The sequence below is a fragment of the Micromesistius poutassou genome (genome assembly GCF_964030765.1).
Source record: "Micromesistius poutassou genome assembly, chromosome: 8".
Lineage (NCBI taxonomy): Eukaryota > Metazoa > Chordata > Actinopteri > Gadiformes > Gadidae > Micromesistius > Micromesistius poutassou.
The window spans coordinates 11,143,110-11,166,911 of NC_140278.1; the positions used below are offsets into that span (position 1 = coordinate 11,143,110).

General features: G+C 43.3%; 3 protein-coding genes across 3 annotated transcripts; 1 reads left to right on the plus strand and 2 right to left on the minus strand.

The window, feature by feature from the left end:
* Positions 1-2,454: 2,454 nt before the first annotated feature.
* On the minus strand, positions 2,455-8,187 carry gdf6a (growth differentiation factor 6a). The gene is made up of 2 exons (XM_084471556.1): positions 7,781-8,187; positions 2,455-4,116 (listed from the first exon to the last, which is right to left on the minus strand). Exons 1-2 carry the CDS (start codon positions 8,133-8,135, stop codon positions 3,203-3,205), a joined length of 1,269 nt encoding a protein of 422 aa, XP_084327682.1. The 5' UTR covers positions 8,136-8,187; the 3' UTR covers positions 2,455-3,202.
* Positions 8,188-13,963: 5,776 nt separating this feature from the next.
* On the plus strand, positions 13,964-17,793 carry sybu (syntabulin (syntaxin-interacting); the record flags this gene model as incomplete). Its single annotated transcript, XM_084472403.1, has 5 exons — positions 13,964-13,997; positions 14,363-14,460; positions 14,549-14,718; positions 15,982-16,137; positions 16,626-17,793. The coding sequence occupies 5 exons, from the start codon at positions 13,964-13,966 to the stop codon at positions 17,791-17,793; spliced, it is 1,626 nt and encodes a 541-aa protein (XP_084328529.1).
* Positions 17,794-19,577: 1,784 nt separating this feature from the next.
* On the minus strand, positions 19,578-23,406 carry ebag9 (estrogen receptor binding site associated antigen 9). Its single transcript, XM_084471283.1, has 7 exons — positions 23,092-23,406; positions 22,748-22,842; positions 22,577-22,658; positions 22,182-22,337; positions 21,836-21,946; positions 21,324-21,415; positions 19,578-21,147 (listed from the first exon to the last, which is right to left on the minus strand). Exons 1-7 carry the CDS (start codon positions 23,092-23,094, stop codon positions 21,030-21,032), a joined length of 657 nt encoding a protein of 218 aa, XP_084327409.1. The 5' UTR covers positions 23,095-23,406; the 3' UTR covers positions 19,578-21,029.
* Between the last annotated feature and the right edge of the window lie 396 nt (positions 23,407-23,802).

Genomic DNA, 23,802 nt, shown 5'->3' on the forward strand with positions numbered 1-23,802 from the left:
GCTTCTTTGCCAATTTCTGCCTTGAATAAACTAAAACATTAGGATGGAGTTTCAAATAAACACGGAGCCTCTCTCGCTCGCTCCCTCCCTCCCTGAATGAGCCCGCAGCAGATAGACGACAACGTGGTTCATATGAAGAAGGAGTTTAGAGAGGGGTTCAATGTAAAAGTGAGGGATTGTGCTGGGGGTAAACAAAGCATTCCATTCCCTTTCATCACCATTTAACTGTTTCCCCATATTCAGTCTTCCGCTCATTTCAGTGCCCAACAGACCCAGGAGCTTGTCAAATAAATATAAATCAAACGTTTACTCCGTAAAGTCACCTGGTGGTACTTTTCATATCTCTGTTCTCCCCCCCCCCCCCCCCCCCCCCATTGCGTTAATACAGGCTAATAGATGAAACAGAATCATGGATTTTGCAGTTCTCCTTCAAAGGCTGCACAAGTAGTTTATTAGTAATTTATATTTGGGATAATCACCAAAGCATCCACAATGATTTTGTACAGCTGGCTTTTTCTTTGACAAAACCCCCAGCACTTACAGAGATCGGGGAGAGGAAAGGGCATCGCTAGTAGCAGCCGCGCATAGCTTCCTGGTGATGCCCCTCCATCCGCCACATAGACATGGCCTGAAGGGCCATTTGGTTATACTCAGGGGGATGGTTGTTGTGTCAGCCATTTGCATGACTGCTAAAGAGTGCACTTAGCATCCTCCACTTCCCCTAGCAAACATGTGGGGAGTGACATGATACTGTACAAGGGCCTGGACAACATATAACATTTCAAAGCTATTTCCTAATTGTTTCCAGGCCAAGGTCGATAGCCTATATGGAAGCAATCCCTGCTTTCAAACGTTCCTTTTTTTTCATACACAGATTGGGAAACATTAAAGTGTTAAGTAAACTTGACCCAGGCTGGCTAATTCATTGGGAAATAGCTGTGGTTCATGGATTCAGTAACATATCAGTGACAGTCCTTGTATTTCCTTTTGCTTGGATGGTCACCATATGTTTACATAGCTTTTTTTGAAAGGTTCTGAACCAGACGTTCACTGAACAATGACATTCATTGTCTGCGATTGGAGAGTAAATAGTCTAAGACGGGTATCGAATATTTTGCTTTCATAGCATAAGGCAACAGACCCTGCAGACACACTGGGGATTATATACTGTCATTTGAATGATGTAAAAAGTTTGAAAACTCTTTCTGGATAAATATATTGTACTAGCTAAATAGCACAAGATAGGCTACCCATTGGAAGATCCATGAGGTTAAGAAATGCAACTTAAGAACATGTAAGTCAGTTAGATTGATGACTTTGATTATTTTTTAAAGACTGTTTAATATGCAGATATAGGACTGGAACACAAACGATCAATGTACAAATAGAATCTCATATCTTGTTATTAACAGTCATAGTAACTAAAAAAAACAAAAGAACAGCAAATAGTCATTACTTCTTTCTCACCACAAATACATTGATGAAAGATAACATTCTTCACATCTGATTTCAGTATTGAAAGACAATATTACAATGTTATTTTTCATTGTATCGAAACTGGCCAGGGTCTTGAATAAATCCGATCCATAACTAATAGCCAACCAACCACACACGGATGTTTTTGTGTCTGTAAACCACGTGTATTTTCAGTCATGAGGCTCACAGCCCATTGGATGCTAGAAGAAAGGAGGGTGGAGCTTAAGATCGGAAGAACAAGGAGGGTGGATTTGCTCTTTCAATTGGACTTTATTTGTACAGTAATGGGGTGAAATGTTATCCAATAATATAGGAATATATATGATTATTTTTTTTATATAGCATTGAAAAAACTCTTTACACTTTAGGTGAATGCACCTCAAAACTCAGATCCTCTATGCGATTATGAGGTAGACATTAATAATGGTATTTCCACCCTCTGCAAAAAAAATATTGAATACACCTTAAATTACTCTTATTAATGTAAGACATATACGATTATCAGGGAACTCTGTACACCACAAATAATAAAATAATTATAGAATAGACATTTTAACAATTTGAGTGCATCTATATATTTACAAAGAAACGTTTCTCATTTCTTCATTAGTTGCACTTGGTAAAGTTTTTTTTCACTATACAAATATTTACAGCTCAAAACAATGAACAGCAGTGCATTAAAAGCTAATGTGCATTTAAATATCATCTCCTCTCGAGTCTTTCTTTTGGCCATTCTTTTCAAAGGAACAACCGCGTGACTTTAACGCAGTTAGATGTGGAAGTGCATTTAGTATAGAAACCGACTCTGAGCAAGTGTTTGTCTCAGGAACGTCTAAAGGCAGCCGTGGTGCACCCAGTACTTTGTCTTCACAACAACCCTTCCACTTTAATGTAGGCACATCATGGTTTGTGTCCGTTATGTCGAGACTAACGGTCGTCTGTGTAGGCCTCAGAAAGGGCCTGGCGTTGATTGGGAACCTGGGGATGGACAGCTCATAATAAATCCCTATAGGGGGGGGGGGGGGGAATCTCTTCAAGGCATTCTGCGCTATTTCTCTTCCTCAGAGTCAGACCAACGTGTGTGTGTCCAGTAGAATGTGGAGCTGGGCCCTTCGGGGCCAGCCGGTTTAGGGCACATCGGGCGAGCGGGACAGTCCCCAGCTGGGCCGTGGCAGTTACAGCCATCGCTGGGTCGACTGAGAGAGCTGCAACAAACAGGCCAGCCCCGGTTTCTTCTGGCACCGAAGGCACGAACAGGTGCATCGTTCAGCCATTGTTGGACCTCACGCAACCTTGGCGAGAGGCTCCTACGGGTTCCCATGTCCTTCTGATCCTGGCTCACTTTTCTGTTCCTTCTGTCCCTCTTCCTATACTTACGATCACTCTTTGTATATGCCTACCTCGTTAAATCCATGTCTGGGGGGCATTTGGGAAACTAGCACATTTGTTGATGGTTTCTTTTTTTTTCCCCGAGTTGATAATGTGTCGGGACGTGTCGTGTCATTCCGTGTCATTCCAATGATTGTGATCAGTCTGAATAAATAGCAAACGGCGCCTTGTAGGCCTATCCCTTTTGTGTTTTATATAACAATCGCCTCGTGGTGAGCTTTTTTTCTGTACTTGTGTGTGGGGAAACGCGCATGCTTGCCGACTTAAAAATATATATTTTACCGCCATTTAACGTGGGGCCATCTTCCACCGATGTTTACCTCTGACCCCACCAGAGCTACCTGCAGCCACACTGCTCCACCACCATGTCCTCGTACTGCTTATACACCACGTTGTTGCCCGAGTCGATGTACAGGATGCTTATCGGACTGAGCTTGGTCGGGACGCAGCAGCTAGGCGGCGTGCTGTTGGGGTCCATGGAGTTCATGAGGGTCTGAATGATGGCGTGGTTGGTCGGCTCCAGGTGCGACCTCAGGGGGAAATCGCACACCCCCTCGCAGTGGTACGCTTCGTAATCTAGGGGTGCAATGATCCAGTCGTCCCAGCCGAGCTCCTTGAAATTAACGTGCAGCGCCTTTTTGCTGCATCTTGATTTCGACTTCTTCCCGTGTCTCTTCCCGTGGCGGTTATTCAAAGCAGTCCTCCGTCTGCGGCGGGCTTTTAACTGGAGGCCCCTGTCCTCCTCCTCCTCCTCCTCCTCCTCCTCCTTGCCCGAGGCCCGCGACTTGATTTTCTCTTTCATTTCATTGAAAAGATTTTCCCTCTTCTTGGACCTGGTGTAGACCACCAGGATGGACTTCTCCTGCTGGTGGCGGGCGGTTCGGTCCAGGCCAAGCTGCCTAAGGTCCACCTCCGTGTCGGACCGACCGAGGGTGACCTTGAGCTGGAAACAAAGCGGCGATGGCTTCCCCGCGGCGGAACGCGGATGGCCTTTAAACATGTCCCACACGTCCATAACCTCCCATCCCGGTTTTCTGGAATCCAGCGGATCCAGTGATCTGGAGTGCAGGGGTCTGTCCGAGCGACACGGGTACAGCTGGAGGTCGTAGAGGCCCGTCGCTGGGACCTGGACTTCCGCGGACGCTTTTCTAAATATCCTCAACTCCGCTCCGACGAGCTCCTCTTTGTCTGAAAGAGCCGAGACATCAAACAGATAGCGTTGTCGTCGCAGAGGAGAGTGCAAAGGATCGTCTGCAGGATAAAAGAGAGAAATAATTGCAGTCAGATTCACTTAGAGTGTACAGTGCTCAGCGGGGAGGGGGGGGGGGGGGGCATTCCCACATGAGAGGGCGAGATTTACCAAGGCCCGATCACATCTTATATTTGGATTATGCCACATAGTTAACGCTTAACTGCTTGATCAAATGGAAGCATATTTAACATAATAAAATAGAACGCCTGTGCATGGTGGACGTCGTTATGTATTTGGAAGTCGGATAACTGGGCCGATAGGCCTATTAATTTATCTTTCTTTCCGGAACCAGACCTTAAATGATTCGCTTTATTAAATCCATGAGAAGCCGGACATAATCTAAGCTACTATTATTCTTATTCAATGTAATCAAGCAAATCCAATGACATTAAACCCTTACAGCAGGCGTAGGCTACTTTCAGCGTAAAATACCCCGCATTGACAGCTAGGAATATTTTCAATAGGCCTATAGGCCTACTGATTTTTTTTTATTTGACAATCTGAATTATAGCCTACCCCTTTAAATGGCAGAATAAGTTTATAAGAAGTTTGTGTCAAGATTCTTGTTCAGCCAACTTAAAGACGTTCAAATTATAGGACTCACCTTATTGGTATAGGCTACTAAACCTGTTTTCAATTAGCCTATAGCCTATACCTATTCTTAAAAAAAACGAAAGAGTCTAATCATTGGATTTTATTCAGTGTTTGCTCTAATAACAATCTGAGTCGAAACATTTGTTCATGCCACAAGTTAATTTCACTCTATGATTTTTATTATATAATTTCACAATTCAATTTAATATGTATTAGCCATGCTAAATTATTGGGACGTACTTAAATCCAGATTAGTCCTACTAGAATATGTCTCGATTTTTGTTGGAACACGTTTTAAAACAAGTTGTTGAACAAACACGGGGGACATTCATAACGATAACTAGCGCCGAGTCAAAAGAACAGCACAACTACACCATTAATGCCTTATTATTGTAAATACCCCGAGGGCCTTTAAATGTTTCATCGAGTGTGCTTGAGATCCGGCCGTTCCTGATTTTTCTGAACTACACACACGGTGGTTAAAGCTTTTTTCCGAGTTCAATTAGTTAAGAATACATAGACCTTTACAGCCTACATATATATATATATATATATATATATATATATATATATATATATATATATATATATATATATTCTAATCGGATAATTTGACTCTGCGTTAAACTGCGACGTAAATCTATCAACGGAGATGTTGACATGTCATTATGTTCCAAATTACAAACATTTCATTTGGAGTTGCATAAAACTGGTCAAACAATTCAAGACTATATATGTATTAAATGTATTAAACTTAAAACTGTGATGATCATTATGTATATATCATTATAAATCCTCATATATTTGTAACAATTAACGTTTGGAGCTAAATTTAGAGAGCAAAACTTTATTTAGGTATATAGGTTGTTTTCTGTATCCTATGACCTAAATATGTGTTTTGCTCAGATACAATCTACAGAGTGTTTAAACAGAAACCTCAATGTGTTATAAATGTGTTATGCCTATATATATATATATATATATATATATATATATATATATGTGTGTGTGTGTGTGTGTGTGTGTGTGTGTGTGTGTGTGTGTGTGTGTGTGTGTGTGCGTGCGCGCGCGCGTGTGCGTGCGTGCGTGCGTGCGTGCGTGCGTGTGTGTGTGTGTGTGTGTGTGTGTGTGTGTGTGTGTGTGTGTGTGTGTGTGTGAGAGAGAGAGAGAGAGAGAGAGAGAGAGAGAGAGAAGGCGAGAGAGAGAGAGGATAGCGCGCACGTGTTTGTGTGTAGGCGACATCAGCATATAGAGTATGTGTGTGTGTGTGTGTGTGTGTGTGTGTGTGTGTGTGTGTGTGTGTGTGTGTGTGTGTGTGTGTGTGTGTGTGTGAGAGAGAGAGAGAGAGAGAGAGAGAGAGAGAGATAGAGAGAGAGGGTGAATGAGAGGGTGAATGAGAGGGAGAGAGAGAGGGGGGGTAGCTTTGGACGCCAACGACCATCATCGTGTTGAATTTCCTTTCAAATTGGGTTGTTGTTGTTTTTTTCCATCATTTTGGACACGCGACTTCTCTTAGTAATGTTATTTTCATAAACAAAAATGTTCCCACCTAAAATCAATCCGCGCCCATTGCAAGCTGGTGCGTAAAAGGTGGGTAACTATAGGCTACTAAAATATACGGGCCAATGCCTTCTCTTCATACATAGGTCAAGCTGGCCTCTCTCCGTCGACGGTCATTCTGCATGGTTACTGTAATGCAACACTTTAAAATGTGATGAAATCCCAAACGAAACCAAGGAGCAAAAAAAAAGAACGGAAGACAAATATTGTGTTCCGCAATTAAAGTGGCGGTCGCACGGGGAGGCGCGCCGTTCAAACCCAACCACTTCACAGCGAAGGAAGTACTCTTTCGTTCGTTTTTTTACTTGACGTTTTGAGGGTGTCATCGGCGGAGCTGGGCCATTATAGGAGAAAGATACTGGTTGATATGTTATGACATGAACTCTCCATTAGATCATCATAGAGTTAAAATATACTCCAATCAGCGGTTCGATGCCCAGCAAACCTCGCAGGGACCATCAAGGGGTCAAAGCCGGGGACGCATGAAATCCAAATCCCAGGAGAAATTCGCTGGTTTTCTATCACGTCGTTTAACAAACTTTCCCCAAAGCCCAGTGTTGGGGTTTTTAATAGAAGTGGACGCAAAGAAAGATTGCCTTTATTTAGCGTTAATTTGTCCAAAGATTAACTCGGGGTGTTATTTCCCTGTTTGTTGGCTCGGTTTCTGTTTATTTGATTGTGTTTGCTTACTCTGTTCAGTCCCATCACTTGGTTACACATTTAACTGACCCAAACACCTGCTCCTCACACCACCCCACCCACTGTGTGTGTCAACGTGGTCCGCCGCACTGGGTTCAAAGGGGGATTTAACCAGACAATGTGGCATTACTACCTTTTATTAATTTGATAATTTCTTCAGTAAAGCTGGGTAATAGGCCATTGTGCAAAATATTGAAAAGATACAAACTGTTTTAAATGTTCAGTTGGTTTATCTGGATGAGGAAATGTTTTTCGGCCTTATTTATGGTGTAGAGGGACGGTGATTTATAACTCACTCAGAGAAAGGCTCAATTAGGGTTTTACTGTCGTGTTACTCGAGGGTCAATTGAAATATAATATAACATAATGCTGAGCAAAGTTTACGCGCTTCAACGGTTCAATAAAGAGCAGGCTATCTGGACCGACCGTCGTTTTTAATTCATAATGACAAATTTCTTGTAAATATGTTTGCATCTTAGCATTTAGGTGCATTATAGATTTTATTTCGGATGAATTTCTTCATTTTGAATAAATAGGCCTCCATCTAATTGATGTATTCGAAGAGATATAAACGTGTAGACTGACTCCTGTTTGGCGTAAAGGCCTACTTGTGTTATTAATTCTCAATTATGTTGTGTATTTCTTTGGTTTTAACAAATATTGTATATCATAACTAATGACATGGGCGATTTAGAAAAAACATGAATCCTACTGTGCAGACTCCTCGGTTACAATGGGCCTACACCAAAACAATACATAACATGCACAAATAACGCTTGTGATGAAATCGGACCATTGAATCAAACCAACCTGCTCCACGGTCCACAAAACTTGTGATGGTGTTGGCAGATTTAGAGGAGAGGAAGAAGCTGGCGTTTAGTCCCAGTTTCTCCGCGGCGGAATAGGTCCTGTATATGGAAATCATATAGTCGTGGGGCACCACGGCGTACTTCAAGTCTTCACGGAGATGATCCGTGACGGGAGAAGAGGAGAACATCTCTCGCAGTAACAACTTGGATGATCTCTCCGCTTCAGGATGGGGCGCTCTGCCTCCCTTGTTCCTCCTCTGCGTGGAAGGAGAAATAACAGCCGCGGACTGAAAACATGGTATATTCCAGAGGAAAACGAAGAGCAAGTAAACCGTCACCACTCGAGATGCGTCCATGGTTGGTAACGTCCCAAAGAATTTGAGGAGAAAAACTCTCAAGTCCAACAAGTCTTTGAGTAACCCGCGTAACCGGGAGAGTCGCGCGGCGCGGTCGGTCCAGACGGAGCTCTGCTTCACTTTTTTGCGCCTCTCGTCTCACTTGAAAAGTGTGCTGGCGCTCTGCAGACTTCGCGCAAGAGCATCGACTGAGTCGCTGGCTGATCGAGTCGAGGGGAACACGCCCACCGGACCAGGAGCTGCCGGCAGGACCGATGCAAACCGACCGGACCTACACGGCCGTTAAGAATGGACGAGGCTATTCTAAACATGTGTAAATAAATATAATCATCTACTACTTCCCAGATCTTTTAATATAGGCTAACACCGCCGGATACGGATTGCAATGATAGTCCCCGAAATAACATGTTCAGGTCGGCACCGGTCAGTAGCCTACACTTGAATGAATGTAACCATCCTGATCTTAACAAAAGCCAGGAAGAATAGCATATGTATAGTAGGCCTATACACTTAGCCTACTCCAGCTACTATGGAAAAGTATTCACCAAAACGGAGCAAGTTGTTTTGTTAAAAAAAACAAAAACCTTGTCGCAATTCTGTCTATTGGGAAAAATTAGCAGCCAGGTGATTTTTAGAACAAGGGCGAGGCCAATCAGACAAGCGAATATGGTACGGGGCATGTCCTAACTATGGACAATTGGTTGCGAAAAGAGCCACAATGTTTTTCATGGTCTCTACAGACCTCTAGTGGTGAATAGTTGTAGTTACACGTTTTAACGTTACTTTAACTGTTGCAATGATGCAGCATTGTCATTTATGAGCAAACTATCACTATCTTCAGCCTTCAAGTGAAGTGTAGGCCTATCGTTTTGAATCACATTTGTAAAGTCATTTGTAAAGTCAAAGTCATTATGCTGTATTTTAGGCTACATGTACAAAGACTGGGCCGGGGAAATAAACGACCCATTGTCATATGTCATTGCATGACATTGTGAATATAATTCCACCAGAGGGCAGTGGTGGGCCAACACAACACAATGAAGGATCAGCGGCGCTCCGAAGTTTTTTGAATTCTACTCATTTAGGCTGCAGTCTTTGCTTGAGATCTTGAACACTAAAATGTAAAATAATGGACTTGTATCATGTGAGCCTAGATATTGCGCTCACTGGGATTTTAGCCTATGTTTCTGTTATTTGTAGGCCTACGCGTGCCGTAGCTTCCTAGTAGCGTCAGGCAGCCACCTATAATTTCATAACCATCGGCCCATATAACTGATGTCAGCAAGATGTCCTTTGCTGCTTTTAGACAGAGACATCAAACATCGTGATTTTTTCATGATGAACCCTGCATGGACACGTTTAGATTGAAACAGTCATGACGGTCGGTGCCTACACACACATATGACCAATGACGCAATCCCTGGCCATGAGTAAGGTCTTTTGACGCCCTGGTTTCAGAATTTGTCATCTCGCTTTGGAGGCGGAGAGGGGAGAGGAGAGGCGAGGGTTAACCATGTCTGTGTTATGTAACCGTCTTGGGGTGGTGGTGGTGGTGGTGGTGGTAGTCATCCCCACGTCGCTCGTCGTGCGCCGTCATAGGTCTGTTCTGGCTGTCCTGCTCTTGTACTGCCTGCACACACCAGCTTCAGCTCGACATCAATACACCGAGCAGTGTGTGGGTGTGGGTGCATGTGTCGGTCTCGGCGATTCATCCCTGATCAATGCGCGCATCCCTTAAGACTCGCGTGGGATTTTCGACCAACACCCAGGCAAGATTTTGATTTAAATGACAATCGTTTGATTTTATATATCTATCTGTTTGTTTGTCTTATCGAATCCAATACACATCTTATTCTATCGGGTTGTGTGTTGTTGTTGTTGTTGTTGTTGTTGTTGTTGTTGTTGTTGTGGTTGATGTTATGGTTGTTGTTGTTTTTCATCAGTAAAAGCCAAATATTACCCTGCAATGAAACCATTTAATATGGCATATAACGTTGAAACAGAGATTGCTATTAAGATCTGTGTTTCCAACGTGGCGCAGTTAAAATAGACTCCCAGGCGGGGCGGGTGCAGATGAAGTTTGAACATATGTGCTTTCAGCACCACCGGTCGCTGGACAGCACCCACTGTTGGGCTATGTATAGCACATGCCAATCATTTAACATTGGACTGAAAGGACCAACGAGCATGTTTTACAGTATGGAGCAACACATATAGGAAGTTACTGAGATAATGTAGGGATTAGGGATTTTAGTTTTACCATTTTTTTAAGGAAGATTTTATGTTCATCAAAGATCACTAATGTGATGACGTTCCTATACTTACCAATTTATATTAGTGTCAATGTTACAGTGTAATTACACATGTCATAAGCAATGTAACAACCTGTAAAAACATGTAATATAATAACGTTATGGAAAAGCATAACCCCAAACATTAACCACACAGTGTATTTACATGCTGATCCATAACGTTACAACCTATTAAGTGCATGCTGTAACATGTAGCTACATCCTTTATTACACAGTATCGACCTGTGTCGTTACATTGTACAGGACACATATGTAACATGTAACTTAACATGTAATGTGAAGTGTAAACAATAACAATACGGTATGCAAGTGGTTGGCCATTCAAAAATAGATGTATTCCCTTCCAGATTAATACATTTAGTAAGTATGTAAGTATGTGCATTCCAAATCCCCAAAGGGATTTGCACTTTGTGCCCTGTTTAGCTCCTAAACCCGAGCAAAGTGTGAATCTTCGTGAATTGCAGCTAATGCAACCAGGATTAAGCTAAGGCTGTGACTCAGTGGGTATCCAATCAACATTGACTGGAGTCAAGCGGATAGTCTACCTAAAAGACCACATGGATTACGTAATCCTTCTTCATCAGCTTTAGCCCGGACCAAGGGGCATCGCCCATCGCTGCCCTGGAGGCAGAAGTTTCCCGCTGTAGACAGTGTAATAAAAACAACATTAATACTAGCATACATTGGCATGTTTCGTTCAGTATCTAGAAGAAAAATGCATATCTCGATTCAGGAAAAGTTAGTATTCCTATCTCTTATGTGTTAGTCTCTTATTCTCAGCCCTATTGGCTCCAAATATATGTAAATTTAAACCGCTTGATACCATCAACCTCCGCTGATGTATTTATAAAATTAAAAATAACCTTTTAAGGATAATACCACACCGTGTGCAAATGACTGGCCCTGAACCCCCCCCTTTGAGTTGTTGAGTCAGTTTCTGCTGTCCTCTTGTTGCTAAGTTGGTTGCTAGGGCATGGTTTGGGGTGTTCAGTACTGGCTGTGCATAATCTGGTGGGCTAGTGTGCCAGGCAGCAATACAAGAACAGCCACGAGAATACGTCTGATGGTCGCCTTATCTACGAAAATGCAGACCGTAGGACAGGCAGTGAGGCGCAATGCCTTTAATCTGGGCTGGTTGAGGGGTTATTAGCAAGCATTATCTGATTCCTGTATTCCTGTACCTGTGTCATCTTTCAGAAGCTTCCCAGCTGAAATATTTATATTTATTATAATATTTAAGCTGCCAGGGAGTCAAATCCTTTCCATCCATTAGCATGTCTTCTTTGCTTTGGGGTCTTTGAAGGATCTTTAAAGGAGCGTAACCAAGGCACAGGAATACAAAATACGAAAGAGTATGTAAAACAATCACCAAAACGTTCAGAAGTGATGGGTCAGGTTTGCAGATGACATCATACCGGCCGTGGGGGTTGTGTATGCGATTAGGGGGGGGGAGGGGGGGGGGGGGGGGTACCTTGAATGCTGAGAGGCGTCGTTTACAACACGTTAAAGGAAGCGGAGCACTTGTACAGAAACCATTAAAGCCATGGAGATCTCGACTAGGGTGCCAGAATGGCCAGGAACGCCACCGGCCGGGAGCTGAGATGGAAGCACAATGAGTTCACTTGTCGTTCCCGTGCAGGGTGCACACGTCACAGGATGCGTTCACTGCGGTGCGGTCATTGTTGGACGAGTGATCGTGCCATCTGTGCCAGGCGACTGCATGGCCGCGCAGTATGTGGCGCCATGGATCTCAGACTCCATTTAGTCCAGCCTGTTCATGACTCCACCGCCAAGCCTGAGCAATGCATGTTCACAGAGAAGTACAGGCACTCATCATTAGCATAATCATAATGGTTGTGTGTTCAATCCCTAGGAACCACGCTGTTTGAACCACAATGGGACCCTTCCAGGAATATGAGGTGTGTTTATGTTAAGTCTGATTCAATGTATTGAATTGATTTCTGATTCTGAATTGCTTAGCAAAAAGTCCTCATTCTATTCAAATTATTCCTCAACCCGATTGTTCTCTAAACCAGGCTCATGTTGCATATTTTGTTGTTGTTATTAATGTTTTCAACAGGAAAAGAAGTCACCAGAGAAAGGAAGTCCCCGGAGTCGTATACCCCGCTTGGTCCTCCATCCCTTCCGGCCCAAGGATCACGGGTCCCCTGTGTCGGAGTCCCCCACCTCCGAGGAGGAGGGGAAGGACTGCGACCTGAGCTCCGACCGCTCCAAAAGAACCATAAGCACCAACAGCTTTTGCTCCGGTGAGACCTCCATCCACATCCAGCCCCTTTTCAACACCAGATAACCATGTTGACACAAAGGTCTCTCTACAGTCCACATCGACACTATACACTTCATCTCCATGTCATATAGTATACTGGCACTTTCCTACCCGTACTAAACTCAGAAGGAAAATACAGAAGTGCAAGCACGTTATGCAAGCAGACCTTTCTGTTTAAGACCGTAAAGGCAGCAGATAATATTGGCCTCCTGCGTTTCACAAACAGACAAATGCACTCATGTCACGCAGTGTGACCACCACGGTGACATCCGCTGCAGATGGCGACCCATCGACCCATCCATAGACGCCCAGTTTGCTGTCTGCGTGGGCCTTCCTTGCCGTGCCTATTCTCAGCTATCACTGTCTGTGTGCCTGTGTACAATCGATGACAGCGGCTGCCCCACTACTCAATATCAGACCCCTGTACGTGTACCCCCCTCTAAAACCCCGCCAGGCTCAGAGCAAGGGCCCTCTGGGTCTCCCCCGCCGGCCCGCCAGCGCCAGCCCGGCGTGAAGAGGGTAAGGCTGATGGCGGAGCGGAGCGCCGAGCGAGCCGGGTCTACCCGCCACCAGCGCCATCAGAGGCCCGTCGCCACGGCAGCCAAAGGTGAAGGAACGGATGGAGGGTTTGGGATGTGTTTTGTGTTTGTTTACCATGGGAGTGTGTGTTGTGGAATTGTTTTGCTTAATTTTGGTTATTTTCTTTTTTATGATCTGTTTAATTAGATTTTATTTTTAATGCTGAGGTTGACGTTATTTATGTGCACCATCGGTTGCATATAAGCTATTTCCTAATACTTCCCACAAATCCATACAATAACAGCTGTTTATTTCACACGTGTCGACACATTCTAGGGAAGGTAAAGCAATATTGTGATGAAATTGAGTTTGTATCTCTATATCTGTGCTTTGTCCAACCATTTTGAGTCAATATTTAATTTTCAAAATGCAATTACTTGGAATATCGGAAGATAGCAGATGAAACTACACTGTCATGAAAAAACAAGATGCTATACCTGACACTTAAACAAATATTATATTCCTTATATATCAGCAACCATCTGAAGTAACCTGATTGGTTGAGGAAAATGTTCAGGGCTTAGCCAATTAGGCTGATTACCGGGAGTTTACTTCTGTGAAAGCTAACCTTGAGAGCAGTTCAGTTTAATCACAAAGTATTGAGGATTGGTTATCTTTTCACTGTTCTGTTTCGCACACTCACCAGCACTATGGTTTTATCTAATGACAAAAGGTGCTATTCAGGTAAGTTCTGTCTTTGCATTGATGCTTGTGCAGCTGTGTTCTAAGCAGGTCTTTACTTGATATTTGATATATTCCATCAATTATAAATGAATGCTAAGGGTCCTTTGGCTGCAAGGTGAGGCAAACTTGACATGAAACTAGCCACTTGCATGAGCTATGAAAATTATACTCCTGAAAAGTTGCTCCTTAAATGCCAAAGATGAGATGCACCTTCCCGCTTGATGATTATTTTGAACAGTGCAAATGTTTGGATGTAAAGACATCCAGAGTCTACCACCATGTCCAGGCTTTGTTTAAAAAAAAAAGGTCCTGGCGAGCTGGGTTGTTGACGATGTGCTCACGAGGTCTGCCTTTCACCCCTGCAGGGAGCGAGGCAGACTTCAGCTCCTCCAGCAGTGCACGCAGCCTGAAGAAGGCGAGCGGGATCCCGAGCCTGGCTGGGAAGAAGACTCCTCGCAGGTATGTATCTGACTAGGTCCTCCCCACTACGTACTAGCTGCTATGGCATGGCATTCTAGCGTATCTGGGTATCCGGTTTATTTTCCATGTCTTCCTCATCAAGTCGGACCACTCGCATAAGGCCACTCCCAGCGTTTAAGCCGACAGGAAGCTCCATAGCCAATCAGGATTCTGAGCTCTTCGCCCCATACCGGACACCGACCAGGGCCTGCGCCTCCACCACCACAAGCAGCAGCAGCAGCAACTTCAGCCCCGTCCCCAGGTGCTCACACACGCCGTCATGACTCAACGGTTATACTGAAAATGGAAGGCAAGAGGTTGTTATGTCAGACAGGGCCTTAAGTGACATGATGTCATTGTTTATTTTTTGTTTTAATCCCAAGCCTTCTTCTTTGTGCTCTAGCCTCTAAAGTAAAGCATATTTTGCGTGGGCGCTGTGCAGCACAAGCCGACGGGGGTAGTGTGCGTGGATGTTGGGGATTAGTATGGTTTCCCCACATCCCCTGATCACATCTGACTGGGATTATATCAGCGATGCGTGTGCAGTCAGGATTAATGGGACAAATGTCTGGGTTTTGTCCCCGGTTGTTGACCCAAGTGACTGTTTTGTAATTTTAAATGTGTACTTGTGGTAATTGTTTTTTACTTTATCTTTTTTTTTTTTGCGAGATGGGAGTAGAAAGGATTATAAATATTTCAGTGGATGGCTAATGGAACTGAACTCGTTGCGTTTCTAGCCAATGTTTTTCAGCCTTGAATTCCCCTCTCGGAGATCATCCTGTAATGTGGTCACAATTGTGACTGAATAGTCAATTTGACAGCACTGTTTTATATAATCCAACCGTTGACAGAATTGCAACATGTTTCCCTCTCATCCCTTTTTGGACTATATCTCCTATAGTCTCATTTGTCGCACTCAGTGTCGTGTTCCTCATGAGCCGTGTTCTGAAAGGTTGAGCTATTTCTGGTGTGGATGTAGAACACTCGCCACAGGCACCACATTTTGCAAGGTTGCTGTGATGAAATGGTGAAGGGAAAGAGGCTTGCTCCTTTCTTTAGCATGTCAGCCAAATCCACCCCGCCCCTCAATAGACAAAAATAATCCCTTCATCAGTCCACTGTTCATTTCTTTGAAGCGTTAACTCACTTGGCTTTTTATGGAATCTGCAGTGAATGCATGTTGGATGTTTACATTGTGAGCCAAATTAACACTATTGGGATTTTTCTGCTGTGACTGTATCATTGTATCGTTGTACCCTAAAGAGTAAAGTGACCATGTGTTCTCTGTAGTGTGTATAAGTTATGTTTGGTTTTGAAACAAATGTGGCCATGCAGAGTCAGTCAGGGCTATGCTTTTTAATTTGGATTAGGGGTGAAAGCTTGCAACAAGCTAAGGTGTAGCAAACGTGGAGCATATGGTTCACATCCAACACAACTAATTAACACATTCCTTCTGAACAGCACAATCCAATTTAGTTACACATTGTTATTTTGCCAATCTGATATATGTTGGTTCTTGCACCAGGCGGGTGAAACTGGGTCGCTACCACTCCTGTGGAGACAACCATGGCATCATGGCCCCTCACCCCGAGCAGTACCTCACTCCTCTACAGCAGAAGGAGGTCAACATCAGACACCTGAAGACCAAGCTAATGGAGTCAGAGACCATCATTCATGACAGGTGGGTTAGTTCAAATACTTCAGCCAGTAGCCGTAATTATTTACTTCATGTTGTATAGGATTTCCCTACGGATAAGACCTGTCATCATAGAGTGTCATTAATTGACAACCTATGCATTTTGCTGAAGGTAAGATTTTAAGTAGGTAAGATTTAAGTTATTATAGTGTAGTTTTGTTTGAAATGGCCTAGCCATCTGTCCTCTATTTGTGATTGAAATACTTTGAGTCTCTGGTTCACTGCGCCTACCTCTGTATGAGCCAATTTAGATTCTTGACGACCACCGGCTCATTTGTGACAAATTATTGTTTTTTTGGAATCCATGTTGCCTGTCAGAGGCGTGTGTTTTGGTTAAGTTTTAAAATGTTGCACCCTTTACTACTCTCAGATCTTGCATACAGCAGCTTTAACCATATGACTGATCCTTACCATGAGGATTCCTTTAGGAATGTTGTGTATACTCTATTGGTGTGTTTACAATGCATTTTTAGAGAGGCTGACGTAGATGAGCTGAAATCCCAACTGGGAAGGATGCGGGAGGACTGGATTGAGGAGGAGTGCCACCGCGTGGAGGCGCAGCTGTCCCTGAAGGAGGCCCGCAAAGAGATCAGGCAACTGCGTCAGGTGGTTGAGACCATGAAGAGCAGCCTCATGGAGAAGGACAAGGGGATCCAGAAGTACTTCATCGACATCAACATCCAGAACCGGAAACTGGAGTCCCTGCTGCAGAGTATGGAGCTAGCCCAGAGCGGATCCAACCTTATGGACGACCAGAGCATGGACTTCCTGTGTGACATGCCTGGTGGAGACGGGAAGGCCAAGCTTGAAGAAGCAGTTGGGGAGGCATTGGGAGACCAGGCGGCTGAACAAATGGCCGACAGTGGGCTGCTGCTGAACGATGAGATGGCCAACAGAGAGGACATTTTGGAGCGGGTCTTGATGTCCACCGCTGTGGATTTCAATCAGGACATTGGCTGCAAGTTGAGGCCCGGGGAGGGTCCCGGCGTGTCCACTCTGCTGGAGGAAGATAAGCTGGTGGATAAATCAAATGCATCCACAGCCGTTCCGAAGAATCCCTTCTCCGTTGCTGACGTGAGAACATCCAGTTCAACGAAGCCTCCCAAGGCTGAGAACAAGGAAATGCAGACGGAGATGACACCTGCGTCTCAAGACCTCCAGGCTCTGCTCCATCAGCTCCTAAAGCTGCATGGAGGAATGGTTGGAGATGCCTCTGTCAGCCGACAAGGAGATGCAGACCTTCTCACCCCTTTTCCCTTACCTGCCCATGCCACCACCACCCCCGACTTGACGGACTGCACACCAAGCCCTGTCCCCACAGAGAGCCCCGAAAGCTGGACTGATTCCGGGATGTGCTCCGCCGCGGAGCCTGCAGATGGTCACAGGTTCATGGAGGAGCTGGACTTCGATGTCTGCGAGGGGGGCCCTAGGGAGGCGCCTAAGCTGGGCACGGAAGTTAAGCGTTACTGGAGCAAAAGCTTTCTGGTTGATCTGGTGGCCGTGGCGGCCCCCGTGCTGCCAACAGTGGCATGGCTCTACTCGCGACACGGTGTGGACGGAAGTGCTCCGGTGTACAACATCGCTGCCCTGATCCGGGGCTGTTGCATTATGGGATTGCACTCGCTCCGCCATGTCGCTTAGAGACCAGATGTCTCTTTGGCTCCTCCCGACCGCATGCACACACCCAACATTCTACTAAAGCACTTCAGCAATTCTGCTACATCATCCATGTTTTGATTTCTCATTAGATTTTTGATCATGCAGTTATGTTCCACCACTGTAACATTGCACTATTGCCTGATTGAGGCACACTTATCACACATAGGGTATTTATAATGGGTGGTGTTTAAAGCATCTCATTTGTCTTTGTTTGTGTAATTTAAATGTATAAATATGAATCATCAGGGTAGATGGTATTGATGTCCAATGTTTTTCCTTGTATTAAGCTATTTAATTGATCCCCAAAGTGCTATGATGTATAAGCTTTAGGAGGTGGCGATGAATGTTTAATAGCATTTCCATTGGATGATTTGATTTTTGTTATATTGCTCTAAAATAAACCTTAAACCTTCAGCCAAAGCTTTAATGTGAAATCACTGTTAGTTGTGTGATCGTCGTTTTCTCCTGTGGAGGTGGGCTTTGTACACTTCATGGTGTATTGGAAATATGTTCCCTTAAAAGCAACTGACACTGGTAATGTGCCTGAGCGATGTGCAATACTGACACCTATGTCCTTGTGTATTTATTATTATTAAAGCATGATAACCGCATCCATGTATTTGTTTTTTTTTCTATTTCAATTTGCCTCAGCTCCAACTGAAAGCAATCGTACTTGAGAGTAAAAGTACTTGAGACTTATGTAAGCAGCAGCAGCTATAATCTCAACCTCCTGGTCTATACATGTCTTCATTCACATGAATTAATAACAACATATCCTCTGCATACTGAGTGCCCCGAACAGAATTCTTATGACTGTGCAGGTTACGTAACCGATTTGTCACGCATCCCTTTCCATCCATGTCCCTGGGGCTACCTTGCAGACTTGAGTGCATGTCTTCCACTTTACTGGAACCTCTCTGGTTATGTCAAACTGTGTTCCAGATCCTTAAGCGAGAGGGGGGGTGGGGGTTGGGAACAGAACTAGGTCCGCACTAGTGCCCTTGTATTTTTGCAACGTCTAGCCACCCATAAGGAATGGCTGAATCAATGTATAGTATTTGCATTCAAATCCACTGCCATTGGGTTAATCATTTGGGTTAATTTTGCCTGGACAGGAGTAGGACTTGGTCCCCTGTCAAGGGGGTAACGCAACCCAATCTCTTGGGTTGCGTTACCATGACGTAACAGACTTATCAACCCAGGCAGATGTAATCTCTGCAGTGTAGTTTATAAAAAGGTTGATGGAATGTAGAGGGGATTCACAAATGGTCTAAGTCACCAGCTGGATGCACATCAGAAGTTAATGTTTTACAGGACTTTGACAAGGATGCAAAAAGTTGTGCTCAGAAACACATTCAACACACACACCGTTCAAATAAAAGGTTTGCTAACTCAGAAAGGTGAGGTGATGCAATGTCACATTATTTATTTTTTTTCATAATTTTATTTTGTTTGAAATGAAACAAACATGCATTTTAGGGCTTATGTCTTTGACGGTAGAATTTGTTTTTGATGTTCAACTGATCGGGGGTCGCTGCTACAGGATTAGCGGTCATCAACCACTGTTGGTCCTTCTATTTAAACTGAACTGCACATGAACAGTCCTTGTCAAGCTAGAGTGCCCTCTATAACAGATGGTTGGGACGGCAGTGCAGGAGCCTGCACTTTAAGCCTATGTTTATGTCAAGTTAAATGGAAAACATGATTGTCCTGAGTTGACCTCTAGAAACGGCAGTTTGCAATATATGCAGCCTTTAGTAGTTAGTGTATAGCCAAGTATTATTAGTGTGATTCTTTACTCTCCTTAATCATGTCCTATGGTTAGACTTATAATCGTTAATAATTTATAAAACATGCAGTTTTCCATGGTGATTGGTTTTGGAAGAAGAATGGAATTGTCCAAATAAAGACCTTAATCCCATTTCGTTTTTCATGAAACTATCTTTTTTACAGAAGCAGGGCAGTACTTAAGTAAAGATAGACATAACCTATTGCCCTACATACAAGCACAACATTACTTCCAAGGCCTAATTTTAACAAATTACTTTTATTCATATCTTTGGAGGACATATCTTCAAAGGTATTGTAATAACATTGTTTACATTTTTAACTCAAGACTCCACATTCAGACCATTATTCAGACAACTGACCAGGTACATTTCCCTTGACAGTTCAACTGTTAAATCTCGAGGCATCAATTTGAGATTGTTTAATCTTGGGTATTGATTGCATGGTCAGATCTTGGGTTTTCAGATTGTAGGCAATAATTATGAAAATTGCATTTTTGCGATCTTCTTGAGAACACAAATTAACATGTTCAGAGATCCCCACCCCATTCTAAGTCTTAAAATAAGTAAAAAGGCAAAGAAAATGCATTGTGATAACCTTACAGCAAGATTGTATGACAGTTTGTTAAATTTATTAGTGATAGCAGTTCAGTTGCTATGTGATTACCATAGGAATCCATAGGAAATGTTAAATTATGCACGTTTGATCATGAAGTTATCAGGGTGCTCATAATTAAAAATTAATTTGGCCTAAATGTCCATACTGAATTCCATGTTTCTGCAGGCTGCACTACAAATAGATACATTAAATATCAATCAACTAGAAAATGTGTTTAAGCAGAAATATTAAATAAACGGCAAGCAAAAGGAATGCATCACTGGTATACAGTGACCTTTGACCAATTATAAATAACAAAAAGCAAACAATAACAACGTGATCCTTTTCATTACAAGACTCCATGAGCGTTTTAGGTAGTTTATTTACATCTGGGCCATTGAATAAGTAGAACAGTTTCCTTAAGTTATGAGGATGAAATTGGCATCTACTCAGTGTGTCATCTAATCATTTATTAAAGTTTTTCTTTGTAACCCTCAATGAATTTGCTGTAAAAAAAAAAAAACAGACAAAAGGGGATCCAACAAAAATAAAACAATAAAAATAGCATTGCCATGGCACAAATAGCAAGTAGGTGTACCAACGTGAACCATTGACCTCCTGTCTCCACGACAATGACAGGGATGGTTCCAATGGCTTCTGGTGGACAGACAGAGCAGCGATAGGGATGACTGTAGGTGTTTTCAGGAGCTTCTGTCCTGACAGTGATTCTGCTTGATGTAATAAGCATGGGACAGCAAGTTACAATTTAAATTCAGTGTCTTTCCCCAAGCTGCGCTTCGTCCCCCGGCTCAAAACTGAGCACTCCCAAAGTGTTACGAGAGCTTCACCGCGATTTTCTGATCCTTCTTCATCATCCGCTGCGCGTCTTTTTCAATCTTCTTCCTCTGCTGTTCCATGGTACGCTTTTCCCTCTCCGCCATCTTCTGTTGTCTGTTTCAGAGCAGCAGAAAAAGCAACACAGAAAGGAGGAAAAGGACAGAAAGGACCGGCATCATTGTGCTGTGTTCTTCTTTCCCACTGCTGCCATCTGCTGGTCATTACTTAAATCACATGCTTAGTAATGACCAGGTGTTGGCATGATGATACTTTATCTATTAGTCCATTACCTGAGAACCTCTTCTGCCTCCCAAGCAGCCTCAGACTCATCTTCCCAGGCGTTTGCGTCCCCCTGCCAGGTGTCCATCTCCCCCAGCTCAGCCTGGTGAATACATGTTTGTTGAACGCACTGTATTTCAGGTGATTAAAAGACGCTTGAGTCAAGCTTGAGTCAATTAGCAGCATCTGTTTTAGGGTTTCCTGTGATTGTCAAGCTCAAATCCAATATAAATGAGTGTTGAATACCAATGGATAAGAAGCTCTAACTTAACTACTTGAAATATTTAAATACATAAAATGTATTTAAAGATCTCAGCTATAATGATTGATTTCATACAAAACAAGTCAAGTCCAGTTGTATTTATTTGAAAATATTAAAATTTCTAAATATTTCACAAGCCAGCAAAGAAAATAGTTTTTTGTATAGGAAAGTATATGAACCCTTAATAGAATACACTTCAGAGTATCAGCTATTACAGAGAGAACTTAGATCACCAGCCAGGTTGCCAGGACCAACACTCACCGAGGGCTGGATGAAGGACATCATGTCCTGCGTGGCTGCCAGTCTGCTGGAGAAACCTGCTGAGCCGTCTGGCACCAGGTAGTTCAAGGGCTCCCTCTTCTTCAGCACTATCTGGAAGAGTTGGAGAGAGGGGCAATACATTCAAAATATAATCTATCCATGCACACACACACACACACTATACAAATCAACATGAAGAAACACTTCATATACACTTTAAAACTCTGTGGATAAGGGGGGAAACTTAACATTTAATTGTACCAATTTAAATTGTCTAGTTTAAGCTAATTGTTGCTGCACAATGCTGGAAAGCATTTGGGATTGTAAGGGCAGCTGGTTGGCAAACCTTTTGTGTTTTCCTGATGGTGGGAGTCATGTCTTTGAAGTAGTCAGGCTCATTGTCTGCATCTTCGGTGGATGGAGAAACATTCCCGTTGCCCCCCTCAATCTTGATACTAGTCGGAGCATCTTCATCCCATGAACTCCACTCCTCTATCTCTGGCTGCCTCACGATAAGTTAAAAACAAAGAATTACGGAGAATTAACAAAATCAGTGAGTAAAAGAAAACATGGACATTGAAAAATATCAAAATATGTAAATAATATATTACTGTGGAATAGAAACACTGTCTAGGGTAAATATTCGATGCATTCAAAATATGTTTTGTCCTAATGATTAGTCAGTGACAGATGTTCTGTACAGGACTGTTACTAAACAGAACATTGACGGACCGTACAGACCTGTTTCGTTCCAGAGGAAGGGAAGTCCACAGTAGTTGGTAGAGTTATTTGATCACCACTGAGCTTGCGTCCCCTTCCAGTCCTGTAGCAAGACAACAAATGAAGCAATTCAATGTACAGAGTTGATGCTATACAACTAATAATCATATTTTATAGTTATATATAGCTTACCTGCATATCAACCTTTTGAAGAAGGAGAGTAAGCTGGCTATACATGTGCAGATCTTGAAAAGGCGGAACTGAGTGATGGCCATGATGAACTTAATCTGAAATACAATGAGAAACATTAGAAATAGGTTCAAACTGATAGATAGCATTTTCTCCGCTACCACAACTTGAATCCAATACAGGCGACATCTTGAGGGAACGTTAATTGAGACTTTTAGTGAAATCAGGTATATGGATGAAGCCTTTAGCGTTATTTAAACCATGAACCTAAATAAACAGTGCATGTAATGGTTGAACAGCTGTGTCCATTGACAAGATCAATGCACAACATCAACACATGTGCTCACCATACACAACGTCCAAGTATAATGTCCAGCAGAGATGCTTTTGTTTCTTCCGTGGGTGTCAGATGCACTTTAAGACACCAAAACTGTTCATTTATTTAGCTAATCTTAGCTTGCTAGCCTTTCTCGCCAGAAAACCATTATCTTTATCCCTCGCGTTGTCTCCATGTAATGACGCGTTTACAATAATTGAGGTGTAACGTTGCACATCACGACAATGTGTGGAACAGCTGTTTAAACCAATGAGATTACATGATAAAGCTACAATCTGCAGTTTCTCTTCCACTATCCCGTGGCTGCCATCTTTGAGCTGTGATGCATCCGAACACGGAAGTGCAGCAGAAGCGTGTTCACTGAGGCTTCCCGCTGGAGAGACACGGCTGAGAGAGGATCCTGAATTGTGGCGTTATCCCACTGTACCACAGCGCAATTTCCGGTCTTTCTCTTCCTAAGAGCTGTAATGGCCAGTTTACTGTCGCTTGAACGAGAAGAACAACAACATGACACGAATGACAATAACACGAGTAATATTGGGGTTTTGACGAAAAAAGTTACTAGGCAATAGCCAAAAAATGTAACAGGACGCAAACGGATATACTTCTATAGAAACTACCTCCCTTTCGCCCCTTAACCCATGTAACTGAAAGTCACGCCCTCGCTTCTTCTGTTCCGGGAGTCCCGTTCTGACGGGACGGTTCTCCTGTGTTGAAGGCC